The 12623-nt window shown below is 39.2% G+C and overlaps 1 protein-coding gene across 5 annotated transcripts in view; it reads left to right on the top strand.

The window, feature by feature from the left end:
- SFMBT1 (Scm like with four mbt domains 1) overlaps window positions 1–11424 on the top strand; it is a 128141-nt gene extending 116717 nt beyond the window's left edge. For all 5 annotated transcript variants that reach the window (XM_079933328.1, XM_079933327.1, XM_079933324.1 and 2 more), the window contains 7 exons: window positions 227–366; window positions 1117–1226; window positions 2298–2473; window positions 6666–6844; window positions 7025–7270; window positions 8132–8260; window positions 9376–11424. In XM_079933328.1, the coding sequence (XP_079789454.1) occupies window positions 227–366; window positions 1117–1226; window positions 2298–2473; window positions 6666–6844; window positions 7025–7270; window positions 8132–8260; window positions 9376–9516 (1121 nt within the window). In that variant the 3' untranslated portion in view covers window positions 9517–11424. The remainder of the gene's footprint in view (window positions 1–226; window positions 367–1116; window positions 1227–2297; window positions 2474–6665; window positions 6845–7024; window positions 7271–8131; window positions 8261–9375) is intronic.
- The last annotated feature ends 1199 nt before the right edge of the window (window positions 11425–12623 follow it).

The raw sequence follows: 12623 nt of genomic DNA, 5'->3' as shown, positions 1-12623 counted from the left end.
CTGCAGTAAGGATGTTGTTGATCTCAGCAGAGTGATAGCTCTATAATAGACTTGTTGTAAGTATAAGGTATTTCACACTCAGACAGTATGTTAAACTCCAAAATAAGTTAAGTCCTGACTTTATGTAATGGTGGATATGCTGGGTTTTTTCTTCAGTAATTCAGCTTTGGAAACATAGGGTAGAAAACTATTCTGTTCTGAATATTTGTTTCTCTTCATTTCTCAGTTATGATTAATGGAAAATATTGCTGTCCAAAGATATACTTCAACCACCGTTGCTTCTCAGGGCCATATCTTAACAAAGGAAGGATCGCTGAGCTGCCTCAATGTGTGGGACCCGGGAATTGTGTCCTGGTCCTCAGAGAGGTAAGGTTCCCGCCTGGAGTAGAAGAATTTAAGAAATTTTACAGCAGTCTGGTAGACTCATCCAGACAAGGATCAGCGTGCCGTAGGTGTGACAACTCTAGGTTTTATCAAAAGTGACTCACTTTTCTCATGTATTGGACAGTGAACTAGGCACATAATTATTTTTGCTCCATGGGAAACATTCACCTAAGCAGTTCTTCACGTGGCAGGTTCACCTCTGTCAGTGTAGAAAGGTCTTCTGTCAGAGGCCACGTGAGGACCATGCAGGAGTGAACATGAGAGTAGTCTAAGCCTGAGAGGCTGTGTGGTATTAACCTGGGACCGTGATAGAACTACATACACATCTGCTGGACTTGAGCTTCCCAGGCAGGGTGCTGCACTGTGGGTAAGAGATGTGAGGGTTCCAAACCTATCAGCCCTTAGGGTGGTGAGGCTGTGCCTGGGGAGGCCGGAGCTTCTGTGTGTACCATGACTAGGAAAGGATTTGGAAGCAAATGCTAGAGTAATTTTAAATTTGTGGTGCCTATTTCTTCCTGACCATAATGTTTAGAATATTTAAGAGGGTCTCATTACTGTCTTATTTGCAACTTTGGTCAACTGTCATATCTTCAGTATTATTATTTTGTTAACGTTTGTCAATTAATATGACTAGAATTAATCACCTAGGTGACATTCTAGGGAATAGCAAGGTTCTAATCATCTGCTTTTCTCCTCCCCAACCCATATTTCTGCTTTAAAAATGGAGCACAGGTCCTCACTTTACTGATCAATGCAGCCTATAAACCCAGTCGTGTCCTTCGGGAGCTGCAGCTGGACAAAGACTCTGTGTGGCATGGATGTGGGGAAGTCCTCAAGGCCAAGTGAGTAGGCTCCCCTGCCCTTTATTCTTTTTTTTTTTTTTTGGCTGCATTAGGGGTCTTCATTGGCTGCATGCGGGCTTTCTCTAGTTGTGGCTAGCAGGAGCTACTCTTTGTTGCGGTGCATGGGCTTTGCATCATGGTGGCTTCTCTTGTTGCAGAGCACAGGCTCTAGGCGCACAGGCTTCAGTAGTTGTGGCTTGTGGGCTCAGTAGTTGTGGCTCGCGGGCTCCAGAGCGCAGGCTCAGTAGTTGTGGCGCACAGGCTTAGTTGCTCCGAGGCCTATGGGATCTTCCCAGACCAGGGCTTGAACCTGTGTCCCCTGCATTGGCAGGCAGATTCTTAACCACTGTGCCACCAGGGAAGCCCCCCCTGCCCTTTATTCTTAATCATGCTTAACAGGTCACAGAATTGATTCTTCCATGGATAATATTAGGGTACTTACGTTCCCTTGGGCAGGGCTTCTTCAACTATTTGTGGTAAAGGACCACGTTTGTTTTCTTTTTTAAGTTGCTATCCTATTATACTTTTATAAAATATGGTAAAAATGAGTTACAAAAATACGGAATTCAAAAGACATACAATGCAGGAACAGCTTTTTTGTTACTAGATTTAAGAGCCATAGAATTACTTCTGCAAGTTACTGTGAAAGTTTATAAAACATTTGCTCTTGTTTTCTGACCTTATCTTGTCATGGATGGGTAACAGTTGGCAGGTTATATTGGTCCGTGGGCCATACTCGTGGAACCACTACTGTAGGGTCAAGGAAGACTTAATGAAAGTCACTGTTTTTTTAGTGGTTAGTGTAGAAGTTATTTGAAAACCTTAAACATAGGAACAGAAAGCGGGGACCTTACTTTGCTAATTTAAAAAGTCAGCTTTTAGTTGTCATAGCTTACTAGATTATAAATTTAAGTACAATATAAATTCCTCATTGTTTTCAGAGTCCTCAAACTGTAAAGGACATAGAATATTCTAAGAAGCAAAAATATTTTTCAGGTCTGTTAATATACTTGATTTTTCTCTGTAATCACTAGCCCAATAAACTTGGTATCTGATGTCTTCCAATGGCAGATACAAAGGAAAGAGTTACCGAGCTACTGTCGAGATAGTGAAAACAGCAGATCGGGTGACTGAATTCTGCCGGCAAACCTGTATCAAACTGGAGTGCTGTCCTAATCTCTTTGGTCCACGGATGGTTCTGGATAAGTGTTCAGAGAACTGCTCTGTACTTACAAAGACTAAATATAGTGAGTCAAGTTTTTTAAATTTGTTAACTGTAGCAGCTGACCATATCTCATATCCTAGAAGGTTTTTATTTTGCAGACATTCAGATATAGCAGAGATATGCAAACATTTTCTATAAAGGGCCAGATAATAATATTTTAGGCTACGGGTCATAGGATCTCTTTTGCATATTCTTTTTGTTTTGTTTTAATTTTTTAAAAGAACACTTTTAAAAATGTAAATACTATTTTTAGCTTGTGGGCCATACCAAAACAGGCCATGGGTCACATTTGGCCTACAGGCCCTAGTTTGCCAACCTTTATGTACAGAGTGTATATAAATTAACTGTTGCATCTAATGGGATATGGAATCTGTTTATACAGTCTGCATGTATTTATTACGGGTCCACTGTGTGCTGCCACTGTTCTAGCACTGGGATACAAATGTAAAGAAAAAAATTCCTTTCCTCACTGAGTTTACATCTTAATGTGGGAGATAGATAATAAACAAGTGAACAAATAGAGGGAAGTACTATGGAGAAAAATGAAGCAAAATGAGCAAAGTAGGAGAGTGAGGAAGGCTAGCAGGTGGGGTGCTGTTCATACAGGTGGCCAAGGAAGTGAAGGAAGCAGGAGAGCTAGCTGTGCAGACATTGGGGTGAGAGTGCTGGGCAGGAGGCAGGAGTATGTCATAACAACACCTGCTGCCTCTCATTGCTTGTCTTCTCTTTTGTGAAACGGCAAAAAAAAAAGGCATTCAGAATGAAATGTTTAATTTGGAGTCTTGTCAAGGCATTGTTACCCAAACACAAAATTCTGATCCTACTTTTCCTTAAATCCTTAAATCCCACAAGCCCTGATGTCACTTAGGAGAATTAATACAGAGGTGGATTTTACCTTGTTAAACTTGAAGATTTCTTTTAGGGGGTCTCTAATTTTGGGCCTCTTAAACTTTATCATGCGTGCAAATTCTGAGGATCTTGTTGAAATAGAGGTTCTGGTTCATCATGCCATGGGTATCTGGGGCCGTGCAAATTCTGAGGATCTTGTTGAAACAGAGGTTCTGGTTCATCATGCCATGGGTATCTGGGGCCTAAGTGTCTGCATTTCCAACAAGTTCCCAGATGCTGGTGATGCTGCTGATCCAAGGTCCATATTTAGCGTGACAAGTTTTCTAATTAGTATATGAATCACAAAATCATATGAGAGTATCTAACCTAGTTTCTACTTACATTTATTGGATTATAAACTCCTTAAGAGCAGAGTTTGTCTAACTTATTGTGTCAGATTCAGCACTTAGTTTAGTAAATTGCAATGGTTATTAGTGGCCAAGTGAAATGTACTGTTCATATAAGCACATGTATAAGTACACCAGTTAGAGCCTTTGGATGTATGTGGATTATGTTATGCTTTTTGTCTTGAATTTATCTTTCACAATGATATAATTGAAATTAGCCTAGATTTTAGGACTCTTTATAATTTTTCCCAATTAGTAATTTGAATGATATCAAATGGATTTATATCCTTTAGTATTCATTTTTTGCAAAAAATTACATTATATTTTGATATTACTTTAATATGTAACTCAGAGCTAAACTACATATATTTCATTTTTGGAATTGTCTCTATATTCTAAAATTTATATGAAAATACAAAGGACCTAAAATAGTCAAAACAATCCTGAAAAAGAAGAGTAAAGTTGGAGGGCTTACTCTATCTGACTTCAAGTCTTACCATAAACTATAGTAATCAAAAGTGGGGTATTGATGAAAGAATAGTCAAATAGAGTGATGGGACAGAATAGAGGGTCCAGAAATAGAGACAAACTTATGTAGTTAAAGAATTTTCAACAAAAATGATAAATTTAATGGGAAAGGAATTTCTTTCAACAAATGGCACTGGTACAATTGGATATCCAAATCGAAAATGCAAAAACAGAGCTCCTTGGCTCCACCTCACTATATACAAAAATTTATTCAAGGTAATTAATCATAGACCTAATGTAAAAGCTAAACTATAAAGCTTCTAGAAGAAAACAAAAGAGGTATCCTGAAGATCTTGAGCTAGGCAAAGGTTGCTTAGAGAGGACACAGAATTCACTAACCTGAAGGAAAAACTAATACATTAAACATTACCAAAATTAAAACTTTTGCTCTCTTAATAATACTATTTATAAAAAGGAAAAGACATTCCACAGTCTGGAGAAAATATTCTGTTTATTTGTTTGTTTTGGCATCCCTGAGGGCACACAGATGAGAAGATATTCTTAATCCATATATCCAACAAAGAACTTGTCTCCAGAATATATTAAAAACTCTCACAACTCAATAAAAAGAGGAGTTTTGAAACTAGAGAAAGCTGGTAGTTGTACAACATTGTGACTACATTAATACCACTAAATTGTACATTTTTATATATTTAGTTGTTTGTTATGTGACTTTTACCTCAATTTAAAAATAAGTAAATAGAAAGAGAAACAAAATGATCTGGTATTCGATAGTGGTGATGGCTGCACAACAGTGTATTCATTCATAGTCTGTGTCTAAAGACTGCTGAATGTGTACATATGACGGATTTTATGTTATGTGAATTATATCTCAGTAAAAAATTAAACAGAGAAAACTATTTTAAAAAGTGAATAAAAGACTTGAATAAACGCTTCACCAAAAAAAGATACGCACATGGCCAATAAGTAAATGAAAATGTGCTCAGTAGCATTAGTTGTCAGGGAAGTGCAGATTTAAACTACGATAAGAAATTACTGTATATCCACTAGGTTGGCTAAAATGAAAATTACTGACAATCCCACATGTTGGCAGAGGTGTACAGAGCAGCTACATCTCTCGTACATTGCTGGTGGAGTGTAAAATTACATAACCCTTTTGGAAAACTGTTAGCAGTCTCTTTAAAGGTAATCATATGTCTACCATATGATCCAACAATTCCATTCCTAGATATTTACCCAAGGAAGATGAAAACATTGCCCACTAAAAGCCTTGTACAAGAATGTTCACTACAACTTAATAATTGCCAAAATCTGGAAACAACCAGGGGCCCATCAGCAGGAGAATAGATAAACCAGTATATTCATACAATGGAATGCTCTTCATCAATATGAAGAAATGAACTACTCATACACACAACATAGATGAAACCCAAAAACATTATGCTGGGACTTCCCTGGTGGTGCAGTGGTTAAGAAGCCAATCCGCCTGCCAATGCAGGGGATGCGGTTTGATCCCTGATCTGGGAGGATCCCACATGCCGCAGAGCAACTAAGCCCATGCGCCACAACTACTGACCCTGCGCTCTAGAGCCCGCATGCCACAAGTACTGAGCCTGCATGCCCTAGGGCCTGCGCGCCGCAACTACTGAAGCCCGCGTGCTCTAGGGCCCATGTGCCATAACTACTGAGCCCACGTGCTGCAACTGCTGAAGCCTGTGTGCCTAGAGCCCGTGCTCCACAGCAAGAGAAGCCACCGCAATGAGAAGCCCGTGCAACTAAGAGTAATCCCCGCTCACCACAACTAGAGAAAGTCCACGTGCAGCAACGAAGACCCAATGCAGCCAAAGATAAAAAAAAAGGGCTTCCCTGGTGATGTAGTGGTTGAGAGTCCGCCTGCCAATGCAGGGGACACGGGTTCGTGCCCCGGTCCGGGAGGGTCCTGCGTGCCGTGGAGTGGCTGGGCCCATGAGCCATGGCCGCTGAGCCTGCGCATCCGGAGCCTGTGCTCCGCAACAGGAGAGGCCACAGCAGTGAGAGGCCCACGTACCGCAGGAAAAAAAAAAAAAAAGTTAAAATTAAATAAAAAAGAAACACTTAAAAAAAATTATACTGAGTGAAAGAAGCCTTGTTGGAAAAAGTATTTACTGAATGATTCCTTAGATGAGGCAAAACTAGTCTATAGTGATGGAAATTAGAATAGTGATTACTTCTGGTGAGGGGGACTAACTAGGAAGTGACCCTGGAAACTTTCTAGGTTAATGTAGATATTCTGTATCTTGTTAGGGGGAGGATTATTCAGGTTTATGCATTTGTCAGTTACTAATCAAACTGTATATTCAGAATCTATAGTCAAGATTATTCCATTGTATGGAATTTAACCTTAATCAAATACACTGTACCCATGTTGTGCTATGCTAGTGGAATCTCTTGTGGTTTGAGGTACACAAAAATAATGAAGCTACTTCATTTTTCTTTGTCATTCACATTTAGCACACTACTATGGAAAGAAGAAAAATAAAAGAATTGGGAGGCCACCTGGTGGGCATAGTAACTTAGCATGTGCCCTGAAAAAAGCGAGTAAGAGGAGAAAGAGGCGAAAAAATGTTTTTGTTCATAAGAAGAAACGCTCCTCTGCATCTGTTGATAATACCCCAGCGGGCTCTCCCCAGGTACGAGATCTATGATGTACCTGTAATGTCTAGAAGCCAAGCGATCCCTGGTTTACAATACAGACAGAAGGAATACCTGCAGGTCTTTCTATTTGGATCTCCGGCCAATGGAAGATGGTCTCGTGGTCCAGGAACTGATTTGTCCTGAATTTCAATGAGACTTCTCTCCTTGTCCTCTAGGGAAGTGGAGGTGAAGATGAGGATGACCCAGATGAAGGGGATGATGATTCCCTAAGTGAGGGCAGTACATCTGAGCAACAGGATGAGCTACAGGAAGAGTCAGAAATGTCAGAAAAAAAATCATGCTCCTCCTCTCCCACCCAAAGTGAGATATCCACATCACTGCCTCCAGACAGACAGAGAAGAAAAAGAGAGCTTCGCACTTTTTCATTTTCTGATGATGAGAATAAACCTCCTTCACCAAAGGTACCCGTTTTAAAACTAGTCTTTTTTTCTCTCTTGACAATTTCCCTCTAGAATCTAACAGTTAATGATGTTGGTGTTACACTTATTTCACTATGGCTTCAGTTGAATTTCCTGGGTCTTTTTTAAAAACATCCCAAATTCAGTGATTTACTTGCATTTCAAGGATTATTTGGAGATCAACTACTTATCAGGAGGAAAGTCTCTCTCAGAATGGCTGCTTGTTTTAAGTAAAAAAAAGTTTCATTGGTAGTTTATTAGTAACTTGTCATTTAGTTTAGGGAAAGCTGCCTTTTGATATTTTTCATAATATATATGGTTTTGTAGTAATAAGTTATCTTTTTGGTTCTGATTAAACCATTTTGTTTGGTAGATTCATACATGCATATTAACACATACATGCATTATAAGAATGGCAGTTAAGTTAGTGTTTTAAAACTGGATTGCTTTTTAAATATAGTCTGTGAACAGAAGTGGTTAAAAACGATTTCTCCTGATAATTTAGTTAAGCCTTCTCTTATTGGAAATACCAGCCCATCTACTTCTGCACCCTGCCAGAGAGTGACCTGAAATAAACCAAGGAACAAATGGAAGATTTTAAAACTATTCTTCTCTGTTAAATTGTCCAAATTATTTGTGCTGAAACTTTGAGATGAATTCTTGTCTGTTAATATTTCTTATTATAAAAGACAAACATTTCCTGATTAGCTAGTGTGTATGGACCTTTGCCATCCTTGCTGGGAGAAATCATGTCCTAAAACCACTTTAAATCCTGCCTTAAAGGGTTATGACTTTATGTAGAGACTTTCTTAGAATGAAATAGTTCTAACACCATTTGGTTTGCTTTTGTTGTGGGGAATGAAGGAAATAAGGATTGAAGTTTCTGAAAGGCTTCACCTGGACAGTAACCCCCTGAAGTGGAGTGTGGCGGATGTTGTGCGGTTCATCAGATCCACCGACTGTGCTCCGCTAGCAAGAATATTCCTAGACCAGGTAATCACAAAGACCTTGAGGTTTTAGTAATGTATCTCTTTAGCAGAGGTCTGTGGAGGTAATAGCAATTTATTTACAAGTCTAAGGAAAAATATTTCTATCCAAAACAAAACAAAAAAAATTATTTCCCTTCTCCGGAGTAGAACTATGATAAAAAGTTACTTATCTGACTGCCTCCATAGTTGAAGCAGATTATTATTGCATTCTCATTTTTCCTAAGAGTTTGTTTCCATCCCCTATTAAATAGCTTAAAATTACGCATGCTATACTTAATTATCCTCCTCTTTTCCAAAATAACGATCTGCTTGTTTTAAAAAATAATTAACATCTATAATGTGTTAGGCTCTAACAGAAATAGTCTGTGGCCTTAAATATTGAAATAAATTTTGTTTTGATAATTGAGGAGATTCAAAACTGAACATCTTTTGAAAAGCTGGTCAGGCTTTTATGAATGTTACAGAGTAGGAAAACATTGCAGTTTATAGGTAATATTTTCTTTCAGATTTAGAAAGAGTCCTCTAAAAAGATATTTCTTCTGGCACATTTAGTTGCCGGTTACTGTTAGGCTAGTTAATTTACTGGATTTCTGCAGAGCAGAATGGATTCTTACCCTTGGTAAAACTTTTATTACACATTCTGTTTTTTTTTAATTTATTTGGCTGTGTTGGGTCTTAGTTGTGGCATGCAGGCTTCTGTCTAGTTGCGGCACACGGGCTCTCTAGTTGTGACAGACAGGCTCAGTAGTTGTGGCACACGGGCTGCAGAGCGTGTGGGCTCAGTAGTTGCAGTGCCTAGGCTTAGTTGCCCCACAGCATGTGAGATCTTAGTTCCCCAACCAGGGATTGAACCCACATCCCCTTCATTGGAAGGCAGATTCTTAACCACTGGACTACCAGGGAAGTCCCCTTTATTACTAATTCTGAAGATTGATTAGTATGGAGGACTATGAGAGGCATTTAAAAGGAAGTGTGTGATACTTATTTAAAGGGAAAAAGTGATGAAAGGAAAAGCACAGGGACTTTTGATTTTGACAAAGCGAAGTGAACCAGGGCTGTAATGGTCGAGCTGCCACTCATATGCACATCACAGATGATTTGTATTTTATGCTTTAACAGGAAATTGATGGGCAGGCCCTGTTGCTCCTTACCCTTCCCACCGTTCAAGAGTGCATGGACTTAAAACTGGGCCCTGCCATCAAACTTTGCCATCACATAGAGAGGATCAAGTTTGCTTTTTATGAACAGTTTGCCAACTGAGAAGGACAACCAAAGTGAGCTGTATCTTTGAAGCACAAATGCAGCAAATCCTTCGCCCTGCTCTACAAGTGGAGCTGAAATAGTCCTGGGGCTCTGGGCCCTGCAGGTGTCGGCTTGCTCTCTTTGCACTTTCAGGGAAGGAGGACCCACACTGAGTAAGCAAAAACTGCACAGAAGTGGCTCTCCTGCCAGTGAAAATGTGGGCATCTCTTGTTCAGCAGATTGCAGTTTAAAAAAAATAAAGGTTGTGAAGAAAAGACTCCTATAGAAGAATAAGCATTTCCACTGGTGTGGCCTGAAAACGAAGAATAATCTAGGTTGCTGGAAAGCACCCTTTTGGTTTTCTTTTTGTTCTTTCTGTTCCTTCCCATTGTAGATTGAACTTTGTTCTCTGCTTTCTCTTTCTTGGAAAGAGAGAACATAGCTTTAAGTCAGCACTGATATGGGACTGTGCCTAAGGCACATCAGTGCTTCATTGTCATTGTGTTTTTTAAGCTTTTTTAAATTAAAACAGTTCATTTTGGGGATGATTATGTGGCTCTAGGGTTTTGAATGTACAGTCACACTTTGATCCATTTTAAAATCTATTCTTAGGAGTTCCTTTGTTTACTACCTCTGTTGATAATTGAGCTTATAGCCATGTATGAGGTTGTTTTAATGATACCATTTTTAAGCTACATGAACACTAAAACTATGACAGAGTTGGAGGGAAAAAAAACACTGTTTGCTTTCTTAAAAATAATGTGTGGCACTTAACACCAATTCCTTAACTGACTGATCTAAGAACTCTACTGTCATTGTTTTGCATCTTGACCCAGGTTGGGCTGCCTGTTTCAAGTAGTTCAAAGATTGTTGCTATTTCAGTTGAATTGCTTTCTCCTTGTTAGTTCTCAGAGGGACTTCAGAGGCTTTTATTTTGTGTTTACTTTTCTCTATAGTTGTTTGTCTTTCATTTTGAGAGTCCTCACTTTGGGTAAAAATCAGTAGGTGTTCCCTGGACCCACAGTAAAGCCCATTTCCCCGTCTTTCTCGGTGTCTCCAGGCAGATAGTGTAGAAGCACAACAGAGAAAATAAGTTTTAGGAGGGGTGATGCAGAGCATGGCATTTCCGTCACAGTATGTCCTCAGTGGCTGGATAGAGATTGAGAGATGGTTAAGGATTCTAGAAACGTCTTTGCCTAGTCACGTTTACTCTTTCTTTGGTTGAACCTTTAAATTGAATGTATTCTACGGTCAATTCCCACTCAACAACTCAAGTTTCCTTTTAGGTGTTTCTTTTGACCCAGCTCAAGTTGGTATTAAACAGGCAAATTTTCACTTATGATTGCACTGTTAGCTATTATAGAATAATAGCATTTGCTGTACTGTTCCAACCATGTGGAATGAGGAAAGATACATAGGTTGCTTCCTTTAAATGGTTTGCTTTGCTGAGTGTGTGTGTGTGTGTGTGTGTGTGTGTTTTAATTATCCTAGTTACCTGCAAATATATAACCTAATCATTCCTCTTCAAGATTTTAAAATGTTTTAAAACTACAAACTGGGTAAATTCTAAACAGCTATACAAATATAAGGTAATTTTATTACAAATTTAAACTGATTGTGATTTTTTCCTTTTCTTCCCCCGCTGCCCCACGTGTTTTTATGGACCTTGGCAAACATTTGTAATCTGAATCTTCTCTTCATTGGATAATTTATGAACCACCTTAACTCAGGCCCTCCAACCAAACCATATATTAAAGCATCAACTCTTTGCTTAGGTTACTACCAGATATACCTGGAAAGACGCTTCATTTAAGTAGAAGTTAATATGTTTGAACTTATCGGAGATATAGTTTTTAAAGTTTTGATTCATTCTATGCCCCTGGAAGAGAAGCATATATATGATGCTTGGGAACAGTTAGCATTAAGTAGATAGAGTTTCGGCGGGAGGGGGGTGGGGGTGGGGGTGGGGGTGGGGGAGGCGGGTATCTTGCATAATAAAATTTCCTGAGAGCTCAGCAGTCAAGGCACTAAGGCAAAGAGTTCCTTGAAGAAGATCAATGAAACAAAAAAAGTCTGGAACTAATTAACATTGTTGTCTTATTTAGGAAAATGAGATTTTCTATAAGAGAGAATTTACCAAATGCAACAGTGAATATGTTACATTGTCTCTCTCTTGACTTCTTCAGAAACCATAGAATTTAAAACACCTCCCTTCACAGGTGAGGGGGCAAAGCCCCTGCAAGATGAAACACACGGCCCTAAGTAGTAGTCTCTGATCAGGTAGAGTCGGGCCCCAGCCAGCTTGTCTATTTATGCCATGATTATTCAAGCTCAGCTTTCTCCCAGAGAGAAGCTGACTCTAAATTAGACAAGTAAGTAGGGTTTCCTACTTACTATTCCTACCTACTTCCTATTTTTTGCATTCTCATACCAAGATAATAGTTTATCAGGCAACTACATTAAAGAAGTATTATATACCCCCAGTCCCTATCCCTGGCTGTCACAGGAGAGAGGATAATTGTTTGGGAATTTGGCACGGGGCTTTTTTTTTATTTTTTAAGTATAAAATTTAGACTCCATTTGCCTCATAATGTGGCTGGGGCTGAACTGGCCAGCAGTGACAGTCTGATTATCGTGATTCTAAAACATATATTAAGCCTGATAACAGCTCACCATGTTGGGGTAAAATGTTTGTTATGTTGCAATAGGTATATGAACTTTGGTTTTTAAAGATACCAACCTCTTAAATCTGTGCGAGGTACATTATGAGGGACTGCATTTGTCTAAATTTCACCTTCAGCTGGCTCCATAGCCTCCCTAAGGTCAGAAAGTTTTCCAGGATCCATTTTTGATCCTGAATTGACAAGCTTGGAAACAGGTGAATGGATTGTATCATGCTCCTGGACCTTGAAGTTGACTGACCAATATAAGCCTATTATTGTAGTGTTGGTGTGTTAGGGAAACCTTTTACTGCATGCGAAGATTTGCTGTGACATTTTGACTATATTTTGTGGGCTTCTGGGGACTGTGCTGTTTTCATTTGTAAACCACCTCCATTCCTCTCCGTTGAAGCAGAACTGTGGTGGCTAATGCAGGAAATGCATTAATGGGAGCTTTCGTCCTAT

The sequence above is a fragment of the Stenella coeruleoalba genome (assembly GCF_951394435.1).
Source record: "Stenella coeruleoalba genome assembly, chromosome: 10".
NCBI classification, from domain to species: domain Eukaryota; kingdom Metazoa; phylum Chordata; class Mammalia; order Artiodactyla; family Delphinidae; genus Stenella; species Stenella coeruleoalba.
Note: the sequence above shows the minus strand (reverse complement) of the source record. Positions and strands in the feature narration are given on the sequence as shown.